This window comes from Poeciliopsis prolifica, unplaced genomic scaffold (genome assembly GCF_027474105.1).
Source record: "Poeciliopsis prolifica strain line A6 unplaced genomic scaffold, Auburn_PproV2 SCAFFOLD027, whole genome shotgun sequence".
Lineage (NCBI taxonomy): Eukaryota > Metazoa > Chordata > Actinopteri > Cyprinodontiformes > Poeciliidae > Poeciliopsis > Poeciliopsis prolifica.
In genome coordinates this window covers 2,813,328-2,834,759 of record NW_026562402.1, presented here as the reverse complement: position 1 = coordinate 2,834,759, position 21,432 = coordinate 2,813,328, and the positions used below count along the sequence as shown (strand labels likewise).

General features: G+C 38.3%; 1 protein-coding gene across 3 annotated transcripts in view; it reads left to right on the top strand.

The window, feature by feature from the left end:
- lamb2l (laminin, beta 2-like) overlaps positions 1 to 21,432 on the top strand; it is a 61,632-nt gene that overhangs the window by 6,355 nt on the left and 33,845 nt on the right. The window contains exons 1-3 of one of the 3 annotated variants that reach the window (XM_055048316.1): positions 4,709 to 4,858; positions 8,327 to 8,406; positions 18,576 to 18,745. In XM_055048316.1, coding sequence (XP_054904291.1) covers positions 8,367 to 8,406; positions 18,576 to 18,745 — 210 coding nt within the window. In that variant the 5' untranslated portion in view covers positions 4,709 to 4,858; positions 8,327 to 8,366. Of the gene's footprint in view, positions 1 to 4,708; positions 4,859 to 6,933; positions 7,108 to 8,326; positions 8,407 to 18,575; positions 18,746 to 21,432 lie in introns of those variants that run through there. The other 2 variants (XM_055048315.1, XM_055048314.1) reach the window with 2 other exon arrangements.

The following is a 21,432-nucleotide window of genomic DNA, read 5'->3' as shown; positions in this document are numbered from 1 at the left end:
ATTGTGTTTATTTCACATTAGTTTGGCAAAAACCAGCCCCTTGTTCCATGAGATCCAGAGTTTCATTTTCAGTGCAGTGGTAACCTTTTCACACAAACAATAAACTAAAACAGTTCTATTATTGCCGTCTGAAAAAATGCACCAATCAGCCTGGAGGAGGGTCTTAGTGTTGTCAGTCATTCTCAAGTACATACTGCTAAATTTGCTAATGGTGGAGAACAACTTACCGTTACAGGAAACCCACTTGTCCGGTGTGGCTATGCTAACAAGCTTATCATTCATGACAGGCTTTGTCATAAATGCTGTGGCATAACAGAGGGGGAGTGTTATTGAAATGACTGGTTTCATACAAATGGAATGCAATATAATTAAGAATTTCTTGGTGGTGATCTTGTCTATGATCTGTCACTAAATTCTCCTCCTTCTTTCAGAACATCCCTCCTAAATACTGTATGTTAATCTGTAAAAGTTCTTCTGTGTGCATAGATTAGGTTTTGTGGGTAGCGGAAGGAGATGTTAGATATACTTTTCTTTCTTTGAAGTTCCAAGGGAAATGACTGTGTGCAGCTCAGTGAGAGACTAAACTCTCTCTGAAATCTTTAAATTCTCTTACATAGCCCTTCTAGGCTATATGATGCCAGCAGACATTAAGCAACCATCCAAACAGAATTATTGGATTTCCTTTGGCTCCGAGGAAGTGATCCATCGATGTGTGCAGAGGATTAGGAAGATGTTTGAAGGAAAGCTTTTTTCTTGTCGGCACTTTTTCTAAACTGAAATATTTATCTAGCTGCGCTGTGTTTGGGTGGTCCACGCCCTTTTTATTTTCTCCTTTTTTGTTTCTTTCTGTCGTTTTTTCTGTAATAATGACATGGCGAAGCTCATGGTTCTCTAGCCCATCTTTTTATCCAAAATGGCTTCACTTTGGACAAAGGTTTCCAAAAAATCTGAGATGAATTTCCTCTGTGGGGAGGCTGGACTCTGCCTCCGATAAGGAGGATCTCCTTCATCCAGCAGGTGAACTTGGTTTGAAGTTGTTTCTCTTCTACATTGAAAGATGTCATCTTAAACCAGGAAAGTCCAGAGTGTGATCTGGGGCTTTGAAGTTTATACGAAATACTATTATTAATAGACCGCTCCATCGGCAAGACATTCAGGGCATTCTGGTTAAATACAATCAAAGCAAGCATGTTAGCTTAGCACAAGCAGAATAAACGGCTCATGGTCTTCCTATTGAGATACTTGGAAGATTTCTTAGAGAAGTTTGTATTGATTTTCTGTTGTTCTACTGTAAGTTAGGTTTTTGGCCTGCAATAAGGCAGAGAGACAATGTTTGAACCTTTCTTCAAATCTCAAGTATCTTTGTCCGTAAGTAGTGTGTAATTGTTGTTTGACAGAAAATAATTACGTTTGTCTGCTATTTATATTTTTGTGTCATATTTAACATGTTAAACATGTCCTACCTTCGTAGCACATGTTACTTAGCAATGTGTGAACGTGAGACATGCAACATGTCCATGTTTATCTTTTTGATGTTGGAACAAATGTTTTTAATCTGTAGAAAGACAAAATGCAATCCTACAATTGCTAAAATTTTACGCTGCTCAAATTTGTTTTCATGTAGTGAATAAAGACGTTGAGCTCAGTGTCTTCGTCAGAGGTTTTCATGTCATTTCCTGAGGTTCTTGGTGCAGCGCCACCAAAGGAGAGGCATTGAGCAGGTTTTTGAAAGGGTTTGGTTGGTTTGACCAATTTTGGCATACCCATTCCGTAAATATATTTAATAAGGTCCTTAGCAGAGAAAGTTGTTGATTTTACTGCTGGTAATATATTGACAGCAACTTGTTGATCCATAAAATAGAAAAAACGTGTGACCCAGAAAGATAATAGACTGTACCGCTTTATTAAAACCAATGTGCGACACAGTTTTTCAGACCTACAATCATTTGTTCTTTTCTGATCTGTTTTATTGGAGATATTGCACTTTTCATCTAAAAGACCTCTGAGTATTTTAAATTTGCAAATTTTTTGACAGTTTGGACATCACTGGTTTAGGCAGTTTGATGCTTTCTGAATGATCCTTTTGTATGTTTCCCAAGATGTCCAACAGAAGACAAAAGCAATATGTTAATACATTTTCTGGGTAAATTGATTAATGGAAGCTTGAAAGAGTAATTTATTGGTTTTCCTTAGTTGTGATGTTGTGGAGATGGGGAAAAGCAGATGGATGCCTGTGTTTTTTTTTTCTTTCTTTTTTGTTTGCTTTCAGATGACAGTTTGTTTCTAGGAAACCTTTAATGCCATACTTCAGGTGATTGTCTTCAGTGAATGTCATGTTTGTCATTCATTCTTTTTCTTTTCTTTTGTTAATGGACAGTGAAAGCAGCGGTACCATGTATGTAATAATAGTTATGCATGAACTCATCTTTTTATTTTATCTCCAAGGTTTTTGTGGCTCTTGTGGCTCATATTTTTTTGAAAGTTGATGGATGAACACTTCTGATGCACATGTCTCTGGTTATAACACAAGAACATCTTGTGTTCTTGTCGGTTAGAAATACACTAGTTTAGTTTGTCTAAATGTCCAATTTTAGATATCTTATTTCTACAAAACTTCGACCTGCTGAATTTTATTTCAGCTGATTGAGATTTTAGCTTGGATTAATTAACAGCAGTCTAAATATTTGATTGATTTTAATATAATATTTCTTGATATTAGGAGCAGAGGTGACGTCACACAGTATATGTGGAAAAAAAGGAGCCACTACATACCAGAATTTACTGTTAAAGGGGCAGTATGTAAAATGTACTTTTTGAGCTTTAAATCCCTCTTCAAAAACATACTGGGAGTATAGCCTTGATTCTTTCATGGCAAATTTGAGAAATCTTTTAGGCTTGGAAGCCATTCAGCTGTACAAAATGCCTGGGGACACTGAGTACCACCTTTGACGCACAGCTTCTCCTCAGAGCTGCAGTTTCCAAGCTTCCAAGCAGCCACCTCACAGCGCGCCTCTCACCCACAACTCCCCAACTCAGCACCTTCAGACTAGCCAGCAGCAATTAGCAAACACCTGGTGAAACTGCACATCCGCTGAGCTCATTTTACTTCTCAGTGAAAAGCTGGTAAAAATATTGTTAAAGGTTTAATAGTGGAGCCACGTTGTGATGACTTCCTGAAGGCAGAGCTTCAAGAAGAAAAGCATTTTTTTTTAAAGAGACAGAGACCCAATTTAAATGTGTTAAATGAAGAAATCAAAATTCATTTATGTTATATTTGATATTTAGAACATTTTAATCACAACTGAAGTAAACATAGTTACTAGATTGTGCTATAAACTGGCACTATGTGCTGCCCCTTTAAATAACAAAGACAAAATGATCAGAGTTGTCTTTTTTAAGCAGAATTTACTATTGTCAAAAATAATTCAGGTAGCAACTGGAAATATCAATGTCTCTGTGTTAATTGTATGCAATGGAGAAAAAGCTAAAGGTTTCCAGGGAATTGAGTCATCATCCTATAAAAAAAGAAAAGGGCAAACTTCCAGTATGATCTCATCTGTAGGATTTGATCCCACTTCCTGCCCAGCCTTGTTTTACCATACCTTGGCAGTTTCTTCAGTTGCAGAGTATTTTCAGTACATTCATCTGCTAAGTCTGCAGACAAGCTCAGAAGAGAGAGACGCACACAAAGCCAACTTTATCGGGTTATGCTGTTTATGGATGTGGTGCCTGTGGTTTGTTTGGACTAGAGACTTGAGATTAGCTTGCTTTGTCTGAGCCCGTGTCTGCAGATGCGTCTGCTGATGCATCTGCAGATGCGTCTGCAGATGCGTAAGCAGATGCCACCACTATGATATTGAACCTTCAACTGATTTTTGCTTCATCTTCTTGCTCAAGTTCCCAGAATGAAACCTGGTGTTCTTGTAATGTTGTAATGTTGATGTCTTAGTGTCATCTTCCATACTTTTATATATTATTCTGTCGATTAAAGGTTTAGCCTACACACAGTGAAATAAATGGTCTTCAGTTTATTTTGCTGTCCACCACTTGCTTTACTAGTCGTTATTTTCTTACATTGCAAATATTACACGAGTAGGCACTGTGAAAACTCAACATTTGTGACATGTATGCTTCTGATTTAGAATAAATTACTTATTTATGTAAAGGAGAATGTTCAGAATAAAAACTTGAGTTCAGTCATTAAGGTCATTCATTCTGTGCACAAGTATGTGAGCTGCTTTTTAAGGCAACACATTTTACATGGTTTTGATGTAATTTATAACGAACTGTTAAGAAGATCATAGATCTTGCACTTGTATTTAGACGCGACATATTCATGTTTTTTGTCCTCTTCATAATGCATTTTTTGACCAATATGTTAAAGGAGCAGTGTTATGTATTTTCCAGGTACATAGTATAATCTTATTGTACAACCAAGGAACTATGTTACTGTGAGTTGTTATGAAAATGCTGTGTATATCAAATATGACTTAAAATAAAATAAAATTGGGCTTCTGTCTCTTTTAGAAACTTCTGCTCTTTTTGGCACTCTGCGTTCAGGAAGTCATCACATGGCTCTTCTATTAACCCTTCCTTGAGAATTTAGTTGAAAAGTAGCTTGTACAACGATCAGCAGATGTGCAGTTCTGCTAATTGCTACCGGCTAGTCTGAAGGAGCTAAAGGAGTGAGTTGCAGAGGGGAGGGGCTGCTCTGCAAGGCAGAAGCTCAGAAGCTTGAAGACTGCAAGTTTGAGGAAGTCTGTGATCAATACACCAAGACGTTTTCCACAGCTGAATGGTTGCCATGGAGATTGAAGGATTTTGTAAACACGCATAAAAGAATCAAGGCAACATTCAGGTATGATTTTAATGAAGGAATGAAAATGTAATTAAGATCAAAAACGTCAATTTTACATGATACTGCCCCTTTAAATGTAGGGGTGGGACTTCCATGAGTTACTTTTGATTAGGTACTTACATAAATATTAAGGTGTTACATTTGTGAATTTGCTATTTGCTTTTTTTTTTTTTTTTTTTTTTTTTATGGTCCAGTCCAGAACTGGAATCTGTGTATTTGTATGTAAATCTGACGCACAAACAACATCCGCAAATAACATCAATAAATGATAGAGCCGCTTCTCCTGCCCTACTGGGAGTTCACTTCTCACCCATTGACCGCTGTAGTTAGGCAGCGGCCCCCCACGCTACCCTGCAGGTACAACCTGTGTAGACACTCAATGGATGGATGGGCATTGCAGAAATACAGCTTAGCCCTCAACTAAAAACTCCTAAGATTTGTTACTGCAGTGTCTCTGAATGAGGCCTGAGGCCACCTCATATATTGTTGAAACATAAAACTTCACTGCTGAGATAATTCCATTGCTAATGTGCAGAGCTTGTGTAGACAGCTTCTCTCTCCTCCTGTGTGTTTGCTCAGTGACACATTGAGCCTCCATGTCCCACTTTAATCGATGCCAAAGGTCACATCGCTACAGAGCAGAATGTGCTGCTTTGTTCTGTTTTTTTCCCCAGTTTTCTGCTTAATCGCACACCCACAACATGATGCATTGCAACAACATATATTGCAATATGCTAAACACATGTAAACAAACATGCACCAGTCTAATCAATTCATCTAACCAAGTTCATGCAGTTGACTTCAACAGATTTGGTGTTTACCAGACAGCTCAGGTGATCTGCAACAACTTTTTGTTATTGATGATTATGCTAAACTTAAAGAGCAATAAATGATGTATTTTTTGACTGTTTAGTCTTTATTTTGTTGGTTTTGTGTAGCTTGAAGCAGCAACTCTCTGACATTTGTAAAGAGCTGACCTTGCTTTCAGACTGGGTGTTCAGGTTAACTTTGTTTCATGTAAGTGACAAAGAATAATTAAGCAAAATTATTTGACATGTGAATTCAGCCAGCTGTTTCTTGAACTCACATACTTTAAGTTACAACTGTTTATATTTCCTGGACAGTTACCCTCAGTTAACTGATAAAGACTGTGAATGGGGCTAAAGATTAAGGTGATGGCAAGGAGGCATTTCAGTCTCTATGACAGGGGTGTCAAACTAATTGTTATCTCGGGCCAAAACAAGATCATGAGTGTCTTCAAAAGGCTGGTTGTGGCAGAATGTATAGATGAAACTACCTGTTTACAGAGGTTTGTGGAAGAGAACCAAGAACGTTTGACCCAAGTCATACAGTTTAAGACACTCATCCTTAATGCTCACCAAATGTATGAAAATATTTGAATTCAAGGACAATTTCAAAAAAATCTCTAAAATTGAAATAAAATAAGTAATTCTAACTGACCTGTAACTAGAGAGGTTCAACCTCATATAACTTAGGCAAACACTAAATAAAGTAAGAATGCATATCAACCTGGACATACAAAATCAGCAATGACTGATGACGTTGGCAGCATTAGACTGTGGAAGTACTTTTCTTGTTGGAACCTGGGCAGATTTGTAAATAAGACAATGGATGGAGTCAAATGTAAAACCTGTTGGAAGCTCTAAAAGACTTGAGACTGTGGCTGAGGCTCACCTTCGTTGGCCTCAGAAGTGTAATTCTTCTTTTTATGTTCTCTAATTCTAGTTTTGCTTTTAGTTTCTCCTCCTCCTTTTAGTCTCTGTTCCTCTCATCCTTTCACTTCCTTTCTCTGTTTTTCACAAGCCTCCTCTGCCCGAGTGTCCCAAAGAAAAGGGTGGTGCATTCCAAAGGCCTGGAGACCGTTCCCCTCTTTCAGGCAGTGCCCCAGAGACTGACAGAGAAATTAGAATAAGAATAGGCCCCCATTCACCGCCTGTGCCCCAGTGACAAGCCGGGTGGGTGGGGGTGTCCCGTCCGGTACCCTGTGCTCCCATTGGCTAGCAGCATTCCCTCTGTTTTTACATTGCTGCCACCAGTTATGCTCTGAAGTTGGTTTTACACATTCTGGGGCGCATGTTCATGCACGCGTAAATGCACGCATACCGGGTTCCAGGACCTGCACACGTGCACTGGTAGACCATAGGCTGAAGAGAACCTACGGTGGGCTGCAGAGACACACAGGGAGAGCTCCTGACCACGCAGGGCAGAGTGGGGTGACCCGCCGCTGTGTGAGTATGCTCTCATTCGTTGCTGATGTTTATCTGGAGATCTGCTAAACCTTCCATATTCCTGTCAGTTCTGCAGCTTGATGCTGTGAGTTCAGGGTTAAAACCTGACCTGGTGCTGTCGCCACTCCTTTATGTCACGTGGAGCTAAACTGTAAACTTTTAACCATGTAGCTGTTAAAATTTAACAATAGTGTTTTCACAGAGCAACTGTTTTTTGTTTTGACTTCATTTTCTTAGCTACTGGCTTGAACAGTTATTATATCAAATGGTATATCTCGACTAATCTCTGTTGTTTAATTAAAGGAACTATAGAAACATGGAGATATCATAATGGGATTATGGCTCTGGAGCCTCTGGTGCCTATTATCACAGACAGGTTCTGTCATTCTTTGACCCTGATGCTGTTCACTCACAGTGTGTTTAGCAGGAGGGGAGGTAGAGTTTACAACAGGGTCACTCTAATTAAGGAGTGGTCTACTTTATTTCTGCTGTCACAATCAGGAAGCTTTAAGCTACATAAAACAACCTAAAGTAATGACTGCATTTTGGACATAAGACTGATTTAGAATACATTGTAATTTGATTTTGCTCGAGATCAAAATTTATGTTTCTTCATTGATCAAGAGTAAAATACAGTTTTATGTCCTTTTTCAATTTAGTTCAGTTCAAATCCATTTAAAGGGGCAGTAACATGTAAAATAGACTTTGTTGAGCGTTACATCATGCTATAATGTCATTCCCTCATCAAAATCAGACATGAAATGTTGCATTTTTCCTTTCATTTATATTTGAGAAATCTTTAAGCTCCATGGCAACCATTCAGCTGTGCAGAACAGCCTGAGAGACCAAAAGCGCATCTCCTCCTCCTTCTTCCTACAGTTAATTGGTCTCTCTAAATAGTCCTCCGCTATTAGTGAGTGCATGGCTGTTTTTCTTGTGCATCTCAGTGTTACTGTGTGATGGATGAGCTTTCTGTCCAGGCGGTACCAATGATAATTCACCCAATGTTTCAGAAAGCGACGTTAGCCCTCCATCCCCCCTGCAAGGATGATAATATATGGGTCATCTCATCACTTTTTGCATTTTAATATACATTCATGTTATCTCATACCACAAACTGGTTTCAGCAACTCTGAATAATAAAAAAAATACCTTCACTTGCCTTATCCTTTTTTTCTTTGTATTATTTACTTTATTGCTTTATTTGTGTGTTTTGCAGACAGAGAGACAGTCAGATTTCCATCCTGTTGGCCATTAAGATGCCCATCAAAATGATTCATTTGAGCCTTCTGGTGCTGGGTGAGTTGCACTCATAAATGCTTGTCATTATTTTAGGTTTGCTCTTAAACCTCATCTTTGTGTGACTGCATATGGAGACTGTGTTGGGATGTTCTGTTCAGAGGTAAAGATAAGATGATCTGATTAGGGATTCATTGATATGAAAATTTGGCTCAGTATTGATGTCTGATATTAATGCTGCTATGAACAACAACCAATATTTACATATGTTATATATATTAATGCATCCTTAATACATATTAACCACTGTTATATGACCAAACAAATACCACATGGTCAACTTCCTCCCTTCACCCTTCGGTCGATACTGATGTTGATGCTGATGTGTTTTAATGTGTTTTACCTGATGAGTTGAACATTGCATGTGTCCTCTTGAAGAACACATGATCAAATCTGAAGACCTGAGCTCACCTGATCATACTCACCTGCACACACTTGTCTTTTCTTTCAGCTTTTACATTAATCTTTAACTGGATAGAAGAAGGCTGCATTTGTGTACAGATAGAAGCAGTGAACTTTAATGACACTTATACTGGTAAAGTCCAATAAAGTTGGACTTTAGTTCAAAGAATGTTGGTGCAGATACCTGGAACAATCTTTACTCTGTGAGTATAGAGCAGCCAAAGAAGCAGAAGTTCTGTCCAGCCCTCTGACACCTTGAATTGTGCCTCTGATGAGTGACTGTGACTTTTTCTTCCGTTCTTGCATTCTTGCTGTAGACACGAGGGTTATGACTTAGGATGTATTTATGTGTGACTTTTTCTGGGTGGATATGTTCTAGTGGCACATGCTGCTCTGACAGACCAGATGGTCTCAAGCACACTGCTGGAGACAAGCCAAATTAAACAGCTACTTAGAGTTTGTTTTGACCTCCAAATCCTTTTTGCCCAATATGAAAAGTTAGGTGGAAAAAGTTTTTATGTATTTTAGAGCATTCAGAAAAGAAATCATAGGAAAAAACCTCTTTCACCTGCACAAAGTCATCTCCAGAACATCCTAAAGATTCCCAATCTGGCTCTGGTGACTGATCCATAATTTAAGCTCAATAAGGCTTGGTACTATCATTTTGGAATGTCCAAGTCCCATCAGGTAAGAAAAATCCATTGATGGACTAACCTGGTCATGCAATTTATGTCAGATGATTTCTTGGTTAATGACAAGTTGTCATAACAAAAACATTTTAAACCTGAAGCCATTTCTGATGGCTCAGGAGCTAGAAATTCGCTTCAAAGAATAAAAACAGCTTTATGGGAGTTTCACAGGGGTTTAGCCTCATAATTACCTCCTCAAACACTATTCAAATATGTCTCGGTCTAGCAGATTTGAAGAAATCCATTAGACAAAAACAGACACGAACCTTCTAATATAGGCATACTTTCAGCAAGTGTGTGGTCTGTGTCGAAACATAAACTCAGTCGGTGATTAAAACTGAGGCTAATTTATGAGAATAGCTGAGGGATACGTGTCTAGACAGAGTAGCACAGACAGATCACAACACATCTGAAGGATACCCCTATCACTGCCCCAATCAGTGAGAATATTTCCCACCAGAAACAACCTGTGTGGTGGTGAAAAATTGAAGTGATGCAAAACAAACAGAAGTAATGAAGGCACTAAATCAGAAATTAAATTAATTGCCAAGATAAAAAGAAATTCTTGCCTTCTGGATACTTTTAGTATTGGTCACAGCTTCTCTTCTACTCTCTGGTGCTTGTTTTGAGCATACTTTTCATTATTTATTTATAAACATCATAATCTCAGTGACTGTCTTTTATTTATTGTCTTGGTTGTGTGAAAAAGTGGACAAAATAAACCAACCCCCCCCAAAAAATCTACTTTTTTCTATCTTCGTGGATATTTGTCTGTGTGTAATTTTTATGGCGCTTTACCAGGCTAGTCTGACCAGAGAATGAACCTGTTGTGTAAAGTAATACCTATAGAGTGAGGTCAGGTGACACTCTGTTGTAGCTCTCACTCTCGCTCTGTAATCTTTGTCAAGGTTGTTTGAATTGAAGGGAGGGACCAAGGAACGATACTTCCAGCCTCAACACTGATAACATTTTAACTGACCTTGTTATGATGTGTCTGTATTTTCTGTTGAAGTCTCATAGCTGCACTGAGTTGTATTTTCTGTGTGTCTCTTGGCTGCAGTCAGTAACAAGACAAGCTTTTTGTCTTGTTTGGCCATTATTTCATTTGAAATAGATAGCTCATGAAGTTGGGGTACACTGTTGCCCAATGTTGTGGAATTTGTCCTACTTCCTGAAAGGTGATTCAGAATCGTTAGTCGTTCCAGTCAGTCGGCCACTGCTATGATTTCACAGGAATTCAAAAAATCCTTCACATTGAACCTTGTACTTGAATACCAGCCAAGGCATTTACAATTGTGTGTGTGTGTGTGTGTGTGTGTGTGCGTGCGTCTTGGGTGCACGCACACACACATGTGTGTGTGTGTGTTTGTTCTGAATGGCTGAAGAAATTCTTTATTCAGCATTGTGAAAGAGATTAAAACATTCCACAGACAATAACTTTGGAGGAGGATAAAGAGGTTTGGAAGATCCAGCTTTTCTATTGGAAGCTAAATTTAGCTCAAAGATGAATATTTATGCTATATGGGAACTTGTTTTCCCAAGTTGTGTTTGTCAAGTTAGCCATGGCCTCTATGGAGTCAAGCACACCTGGTTGGGGTTCACAGACAGCATTTCTCCTTACACCGGAGGAAACTTAAAAACATATAAAAGACTAAATGCTAAGCAGGTTTTAACATACATGTTACATGATGGTATATTCTCCATGGTTACTAAAGCCTACCTTTTCCATAATGCCACATTTGATATCTTTATAATCATAGTTACTTATAAAGTATATGAATGTTAATCTTGTTAACTTGTAAAAAGTGTTTGCTGAAAATCCCCACCAAGGTCTGCCAGTCTTTAACATTGACAGCTGCATCCTTGTCTGTGCATCCTATTACCATTTAGAAAATGAAATTATAGAAGAGATATTAGGCAACTTGTTATCTGCTTTTTGACAGATTTTTAAGGGTTCATAGGTTGTTTTGACGCCCACAGAGCAGGCTGCGTTCTGAAGAGCATGATGTCACGTGCAAAGGGACAATAGCTACTAACTATTTAGCTTATAGATAAACATTTAGTTTGTAGAAAAATATTTAGTTTGAAATTGTGACATCTATTAATGAATGAGTAATACTTAGACAAATTATCTCCATTTTTGAAAAATAACTATTTATTTTTCACTTTGTAACTTAAATGGCATCCCATCGACATTTGTCTAAAACATTTCACAGGACTAGAAAGAATATATTTCAGAATATCATTCTTTATGTTGTGGTCGAGTTGCTTGAACAATATGAGTCTTTTTCATAAATTTCACTGCTTCAGTGTTTTACTGTGCGCTGTAATTGTAATATTTATCACTTGATGTTCACAGCTGTATAAATTCCTGCTTAGATACATCATAAAAGAAGACTCTCTCTGCAGAGGGACATGCTGATACATCCAGTGCTCTAATTTCCAAACCTCTCCAATCAGATTTGGCTTTTTTTCATGGTTTATCTAGAAAAGCTTCCCATGTAAATTTACAATGTTGACTAGACTGCATTTGTGCATGCTCCAAAAGCTTTGCAACTGTAGTCCATTCATAACTCCTCCGAAAAAAGGCTAAGTTTATTTATCCAGTACCAGGTTAGATAATGGCTCCCACAAAGCATTTAAAAAGTTTCTAAGGATTTGCTGCTAGCAATGTGTGATCTACATGTGGAAATTTGGTTCTTCATATTTTACAATAATATAATGCATGCACTATTGCATGCAGGAAGAAAGTCCTATCCCAGTCTGATCCCAGCCTGGACTCTTTCCACGTGGAGTTTGCAATTGTTCTTCATCTTACCTCCACAGTGGGTTATTTGCCCTGTGTGTTTCTGTGTTGTTCTGTGATTGACTGCTGACTTGTTCATGCCCCTCTGCCTCTCTCCCAGTGGGACCCACCAGGGTGGGCCTAGTTCCACCTTGGAGGTCAAAGCTCCTGCTCACAGCAGCTTCTGCCTCACAGAGCTCACTTATCCACGACTCCCCTGTCTGCTCTTTCAGATTAGCCAGCAGTAGTTAGCAAACACCTAGTGGAACTGGGTTTCTTCTGAGCTCATTATACGAGCTGCATCTCAGTAAAATGCTGGTAAAAACGTTGTTAAAGGGTTAACAGAGGAGTGTCAGAAAGAGCAGGAGTTTTCAAAGAGACAGAAGCCCAATTTCAAGGCAAAAAATCAGGAAGTCAAATTTCTTATAAGACATGTTTGATACATTCAGCATTTTTATAACAACAGAAGGCAACATAGTTATTTGTTAGGGCTATGAAATGGCACTAGGTAGCTGGATAATATGTGCCTCTTTACAAGAGCTTTTCTGTAAAACCACTCATAGTTAGCTTTGACAGAAAAGCGGTGATGGTCTGCTCTTAGGGAGCAGGCAATCAGCAAAATTATATTAAAAACAAAAAAAAATATATATATATATATATTTTTTGGCAACTCAGGGTTCAGCAGATGGTTACGCTCTCTCTGTTAATAAGCTTCCTGTAGGCTGTGAAAGTCAACTGGGTTATTTTATGAAGGGCAGTTATTGGGAAAAAGTGAACAAAATTAATCAGTCATTTCAAAAGAACAGTATGTAATTTTTATAATGGAACCCAAAATGTCAACAACATTTGCTTCCATAAGTTACACAAGCCAATGTTTTGGCTAGTAGGATGTAGCAGAACAAAGGGAGAATGAGAAAAGAACTAAATCTTTTTTAGAGTTCGTACAGTTGCTGTTAAAGTTTAAAAAAAGTATTTTATAATTTCTATTCACTCTATCCATCTGAAAAGAGAATAGAGTTAGAGTAGATAATGAACTTTGAAAGTGTTGAGGATGAAAGGTGACGATACCAGGAATTAAGTACAATAAAAACAAAAGAAACAAACTAACAAAAAAACCCACTGATATTGTCTCATTAAGCATGTTTTATGCTACTTGTGTTATCTTTATTACAATAAATTACACATTGGAAAGCAATTCTCACCGTACTGAGGAGAGATGCTCTTGATGAGCACAGAAAGTGCTACAGTATTTAATTTTTTTCACAGAAGATACTTTTGATTCCATTTGAAACCATCCATGATTTTCCCATCATGCCTCAGCATGTCAGTCTTTCTATTCATCTGTCTCCAAATCAACAGATGAAGTTCTTGAAAATATTCCATCGTCTGTAATTCTTTGCTTCATACCTTCTCTGAAAGAGACTTAGTATGTTGATGTTCAGTTGATCATGAAACTTAAAATAGTCAGACATGAGCTGATGAGATGGACTTGAGTGATTTAATCAAGAAAAATGTTGTTTTGTGACAGAAAACAGAAGTTGTCACTACATCTGTCAAACTAAGATATTGTGCTCTAAACAAAATGAAATCCATCAAATAGCAGATAAATTTTTTGATTATTCAGACTATTTGGAATGAAGACTCTTCAAAGTGGGGTTGTTTTGTGCACTTAAGAACAGTCAGTATCTTAACTTCAGTAGATGCCTTTCCTATCTTCATCATTGTGTTACAACAAAGATTCATTTCAGATCTAGTGGCTTGTAAAAGCAGAGTCAAAATAGTGGTTAGCTTTACAATAGCAGCAATTTTGTGTAAATTCTCAAAACAGTAGATTCTCAATTTAACATATTTTCATATTTTCATAAAGCTTAATTTTAAACACCTAATTGATACTGAAAATAACTTGGAGTGGTCTATATGCAGTAACAACTTCTACACCTTTATTTCTATTGTTTTACTGTTTTCCCTGTGATGTGATTTCTACTCTAAAGAGCTTTGGCTGTAGTAACTCTACCTAAATAGAGTACAATACAAGCAAGATAAAAAGTTTCTTCCCTCAAAGAAAATGTATATCGATCAATAAATTAATCAATCAATACCAAATGGTGTGGTTGGTGGCGTTTTGCATTATGTGTAAATTCATCTGAAAAAGACACTAAGGCTCACGCCACACTATCAAGTCTGGAACAGAAATATGCTATTGGTCTGATTTTGGACTAGCACTGAGGTCATAAAATGACCTTTACAGTCCACCATCTGAACAAAAGGTTTTATATAATCTGGTAGAGATAGTGCAGTACCTAACATGAGGGAAAAGCTTCCCATGTAAATTTACAATGTTGACTAGACTGCATTTGTGCATGCTCCAAAAGCTTTGCAACTGTAGTCCATTCATAACTCCTCCGAAAAAAGGCTAAGTTTATTTATCCAGTACCAGGTTAGATAATGGCTCCCACAAAGCATTTAAAAAGTTTCTAAGGATTTGCTGCTAGCAATGTGTGATCTACATGTGGAAATTTGGTTCTTCATATTTTACAATAATATAATGCATGCACTATTGCATGCAGGAAGAAAGTCCTATCCCAGTCTGATCCCAGCCTGGACTCTTTCCACGTGGAGTTTGCAATTGTTCTTCATCTTACCTCCACAGTGGGTTATTTGCCCTGTGTGTTTCTGTGTTGTTCTGTGATTGACTGCTGACTTGTTCATGCCGCTCTGCCTCTCTCCCAGTGGAACCCACCAGGGTGGGCCTAGTTCCACCTTGGAGGTCAAAGCTCCTGCTCACAGCAGCTTCTGCCTCACAGAGCTCACTTATCCACGACTCCCCTGTCTGCTCTTTCAGATTAGCCAGCAGTAGTTAGCAAACACCTAGTGGAACTGGGTTTCTTCTGAGCTCATTATACGAGCTGCATCTCAGTAAAATAATGGTAAAAACATTGTTAAAGGGTTAACAGAGGAGTGTCAGAAAGAGCAGGAGTTTTCAAAGAGACAGAAGCCCAATTTCAAGGCAAAAAATCAGGAAGTCAAATTTCTTATAAGACATGTTTGATACATTCAGCATTTTTATAACAACAGAAGGCAACATAGTTATTTGTTAGGGCTATGAAATGGCACTAGGTAGCTGGACAATATGTGCCTCTCTACGAGAGTTACATAAGGTGTTCCCACTTTAATGCACGTGCACCTCTTCTGAGTTTGATCACTTTTCTGTAAAACCACTCATAGTTAGCTTTGACAGAAAAGCGGTGATGGTCTGCTCTTAGGGAGCAGGCAATCAGCAAAATTATGTTAGAAACAAAAATATATATATATATTTTTTGGCAACTCAGGGTTCAGCAGATGGTTACGCTCTCTCTGTTAATAAGCTTCCTGTAGGCTGTGAAAGTCAACTGGGTTATTTTATGAAGGGCAGCTATTGGGAAAAAGTGAACAAAATTAATAGGTCATTTCAAAAGAACAGTATGTAATTTTTATAATGGAACCCAAAATGTCAACAACATTTGCTTCCATAAGTTACACAAGCCAATGTTTTGGCTAGTAGGATGTAGCAGAACAAAGGGAGAATGAGAAAAGAACTAAATCTTTTTTAGAGTTCGTACAGTTGCTGTTAAAGTTAAAAAAATATTTTGTATTTTCTATTCACTCTATCCATCTGAAAAGAGAATAGAGTTAGAGTAGATAATGAACTTTGAAAGTGTTGAGGATGAAAGGTGACGATACCAGGAATTAAGTACAATAAAAACAAAAGAAACAAACTAACAAAAAAACCCACTGATATTGTCTCATTAAGCATGTTTTATGCTACTTGTGTTATCTTTATTACAATAAATTACACATTGGAAAGCAATTCTCACCGTACTGAGGAGAGATGCTCTTGATGAGCACAGAAAGTGCTACAGTATTTAATTTTTTTCACAGAAGATACTTTTGATTCCATTTGAAACCATCCATGATTTTCCCATCATGCCTCAGCATGTCAGTCTTTCTATTCATCTGTCTCCAAATCAACAGATGAAGTTCTTTGAAAATATTCCATCGTCTGTAATTCTTTGCTTCATACCTTCTCTGAAAGAAGATACTTAGTATGTTGATGTTCAGTTGATCATGAAACTTAAAATAGTCAGACATGAGCTGATGAGATGGACTTGAGTGATTTAATCAAGAAAAATGTTGTTTTGTGACAGAAAACAGAAGTTGTCACTACATCTGTCAAACTAAGATATTGTGCTCTAAACAAAATGAAATCCATCAAATAGCAGAGAAATTTTTAGATCATTCAGACTATTTGGAATGAAAACTCTTCAAAGTGGGGTTGTTTTGTGCACTTAAGAACAGTCAGTATCTTAACTTCAGTAGATGCCTTTCCTATCTTCATCATTGTGTTACAACAAAGATTCATTTCAGATCTAGTGGCTTGTAAAAGCAGAGTCAAAATAGTGGTTAGCTTTACAATAGCAGCAATTTTGTGTAAATTCTCAAAAGAGTACATTCTCAATTTAACATATTTTTATATTTTCATAAAGCTTAATTTTAAACACCTAATCGATACTGAAAATAACTTGGAGTGGTCTATATGCAGTAACAACTTCTACATTTTATTTCTATTGTTTTACTGTTTTCCCTGTGATGTGATTTCTACTCTAAAGAGCTTTGGCTGTAGTAACTCTACCTAAATAGAGTACAATACAAGCAAGATAAAAAGTTTCTTCCGTCAAAGAAAATGTATATAGATCAATAAATTAATCAATCAATACCAAATGGTGTGGTTGGTGGCGTTTTGCATTATGTGTAAATTCATCTGAAAAAGACACTAAGGCTCACGCCACACTATCAAGTCTGGAACAGAAATATGCTATCGGTCTGATTTTATCACCATGCTGTTGGACTAGCACTGAGGTCATAAAATGACCTTTACAATCCACCATCTGAACAAAAGGTTTTATATATCTGGTAGAGATAGTGCAGTACTTAACATGAAGGCTTGCTTTATTCTCTTCTGCCTCTTCTGCTTTATCTGCCCACATCAAAGGGGAGGACATTTTAAGATCTTTTTCATACATTAATTTGTTCAAAGGGGCCACAATTTCTGCATAATTAGGTACCCAGTTTTGACAATATTTAGTTAACCCCAAAAAGGGCATCATCTGTTTCTTTGTTTGTGGTTTGGGAACTTGGAGAATTGTTGTTTTTTTATCCTCCATTATGGATCATGGTTCGTCCTCCTTCACTCAAATTATGACCCAAATATTTTACTTGTTCTTTACACAGTTCTTTATTTTTATTGACCTTATGACCTTCTTCAGCTAAATGTTTTAGAAGCGCTAAAGTGTCTTGCTTACAGGTTTTCCTGTCTGGAGATGCTATGCTAATAAAGCATCATCTACATAAAACAAAATTGGCTCCCTCCTGGGGGTTGAAAAGTCGACATAGTTGCACTCATGGGAAAATTGTAGGGCTTTCACAATAACCCTGGGGCAGTCGGGTATATGTGTAGTACTTATACTACACATATAAGCACTTACATTGGTTTGCTTTCAAAAGCGAAAGCAAACCAATATTGACTCTCCTTGTCTACTGGTACTGAAAAAAAACAAACACATTACTGCTGTCTATGATTGTGAATACTTTTGCATCTGATCTAAGAGAATTCGACAATGTGCGCGGATCAGGTTCACATGGTGCTCTCTGAATTACAGCATCGTTTACTGCTTGCAAGTCTTGAACCAGACGCCATCCAGGATGCTGTTTTTTTTACAGGAAAAATAGGAGAGTTGCATGGAGAATTTTCACACTGCACTATGACTCCTGCCTCAATTAGGTCTTTAATTACTGGTTTTACACCCTCCTGTGCATCTTTCTTTCTTGTGGTGTTCAATCTTATATTAATAAATGGAGGAATCTTGTAATGGTAGAATGACTACAGCCGTTGTGTGTGTGTGTGTGTGTGTGTGTGTGTGTGTGTGTGTGTGTGTGTGTGTGTGTGTGTGTGTGTGTGTGTGTGTGTGTATGTGTGTGTGTGTGCGTGTGTGCGTGTGCGTGTGTGTGTGTGTGCATGGGTGTGTGTGTGTGTGTGTGTGTGGGTGTGTGTTGTGTGTGTGTGTGTGTGTGTGTGTGTGGGGGTGTGTGTGTGTGTGTGTGTGTGTATGTGTGTGTGTGCGCGTGTGTGTGTGTGTGCGTGTGTGTGTGTGTGTGCATGTGTGTGTGTGTGTGTGTGTGTGTGTGTGGGTGTGTGTGTGTGTGGGTGTGTGCGTGTGGGGGTGTGTGTGTGCGTGTGTGTGTGTGTGTGTCTGCAGCTCTGAATGCACTTGGACAGGAGCTCCCATCGAGCCCTCACGGCTGCACTGAGGGAAGCTGTTACCCTGCAACCGGAAACCTCCTGATTGGACGAGCGGTCAACCTGACCGCCACCTCAACATGCGGTCTGGACGGACCGGAGCAGTTCTGTATCGTCAGCTACCTGCAGGTGAGTAAATGAGTGCACAGTCACCGGGAAGAGTGGAGCAAAATTTATACCTTGATGGAAAACGCCAAGCAAAAAAAGTGGGAGTAAAACAGAATAATCAGTTTTGATCATTTCAGGTAGTTTAGCTGATAATTACTGTGCATGACATTTCAGAATGAGCCGCTGATTTGAATGAATTTCTTTAATCCTGAATTTTACTTGATAATCAGGTCATCGGTACTCCATGCTACTGTGGCTTGCAAAAGTATGAATACATACATATATTTATACATATTACAGCCATAAATATGAATATATTTCACTGGGATTTACTGTTAAAGACCAACACAAAGTGATATGCAATTGTGAAGGTGGAAAGAAAATTCTGCATGATTTTCTGCATGAGTTTTACTTATAAAAAACTGAAAAGTGCGGTGTGAGAAGTCTCAAGTCTTTTGCAGACTCCAACAGGTTTTCTTTCTAACATTGCCCTGAATTTGCCTTTGTCCATCTTTCCATAATTCTGACCTTCTTCCTTGCGTCTGCTGAAGAGAGACACCACAGAGCATGATGCAGCCACTGCCATACCTGAGAATGAGGATTGTGTGGTCAGACTGATGTACGGTGTTAGTTCTCTGCCGCATAGCTTTTTGCATTTTGGTCAAAAGCTTAGTTTTAGTCTGGTCCGACCACATGTTTGCTGGAAAACTACAAATGGAACTTCTTATGGGTTTCTTTTAACAATGGCTTTCTTTTTGCCACTCTACCATAAAGACTACATGTGTGCAGTGCATGACTGATACTTGTCCCTTAGACAGATTCCCCCACCTGAGTGGATCTCTATGTTTGCTCCGGAGTCACCATGGACCTCTTGGTTCTCTGCTCAGTGCTCTGTTTGTTCAGCCTGGAAGTGCAGGTGGACAGCCTTGTCTTGGTAGTACAGTTGTGTGTATTGTGTAGATTATATTACACAGAGGTGAAATCTATTTAGTCATTAGCAGTCATCCAGCAACCTGTGAAGATAATTTAACCTCAGAGAAAATAGCAGCTGAATAATTTTGCACGCCACTCTTTCATTTTTCTGTTTGCAAAAAATGTTTTGAATCATGTATAATTTTCTTTCTATTCCATAATTGTATACTACTTTATGTTGGTCTTTCACAGAAAATTTGAAGAAAATATATTTTCATGTTTGTGTTAACAGAATATGGAAAAGTTCAAGGGGTATAAATGCTTTTATAAGCCAGGGTATATGGAACTATGCTGTCAGGAGAAAAAGACAAACTGCAGTTATGTTTTCTCTTTTCATGCTCCTCCATCAGTCACTCACCACTACTTCATCTATAATTGTTCATCTGTCTGTTTGTTTGCAGTTTTGATGAGTGAGGCCCCTCCAGGTGTTAACTCACGATTAGCTCCACCCTCTTTAAACACACACTCTGTTTTTGTCACATTTTCTCTTCTTTATTTGCTGGACTTATTAGTCCAAAATTAAAGCAAGATTTCAGTGTATAATTTTTGTTGGTTGCACTTCACTAATGACTTTATCAGTTTATTTCCGTAGAGAGGCTGATTGTGTAGCTGCTGGTTTCACTATGCAGAGTCGTGTTATTGCTGAAGCCTACATATTATTGAAGATTTCATCCATATGCTGAAATATTAAAATGGTACACTTGAATATGTATTGAAAAAGTCAGGGGATGCTAGATGAACAAAGAGAATTACTGAATTAAATGAACTGATTTAGTGGGATATTAAAGATTATGACCAGTATATAAGGAGATTAAAACTACCTGCAGCAACACAGGAGAAAAATAAACATGTGAAATACTGTTATAAATATTGTCTAAGGGTACCTTCACACTGTTCGGTCCACTGTAAATAAACTAGTTGATTAGCAAGTTTAGACAGAAGAGATTCATTCAAATACTGGAGCTTCCTCATCTTCTGCTCCTCCAGCAGAAATAGGTGTTGCATCAAGGGCAGGATTTGCAAGGATCTGGACCCCTGGACTGCAGCCATTGGTGCAGTGTTCACAAAGAAAAAAATCATTTACTTATGCAAACTATGGGACATGAATGAGTATCCCTATTCATCAACAGGAAGTTTTGTTTTTTTTTACAAAGGTTTTATTGGCTCTGCTGGTCTTTATTTGAGAATGGCGAGACAGGAAAGAGAGAGGGGGAGGACATGGGGTAAAGGTCACCAGACTGGGACTCAAACCTGTGACATCTGTGTTGAGGAGTAAGACCTCCATATGTCCATTTGCCACCACTGCACCCCCATCAGCAGTAGGTTTAATGTATCCTCCCAATTCAGTTGAATGTGGAGCACTGAACTGAAAAGGGAAACAGAAAACTATCTCAAACCTATTTAATGAAAAGTAAGAGAGGCGTATGTTTGGGTTAAGCTTCTGTCCACATCTTATTGAAGCGGGACACTCTGCTAAAACATCCTGCACACACTGCACTCATCCTGGCGGGTTCACCGTCATGTTTACATTCATCCAGCTCACATCCATGCATTTCCGCACGCCTGCATGTTTGTGCCTGCACTTCCACTGCCTCAGAGCAGGAATATTAAGCACTGTCAACTTCCAGGTGAACATAATTGACGCTCTGTGCTTTCTACACCCTTACTTACTACAGTACGGGTCAGGATATTGTGACAGCCTGGTATGTCTGAAGACACTTCAGAGCCCCACGGAA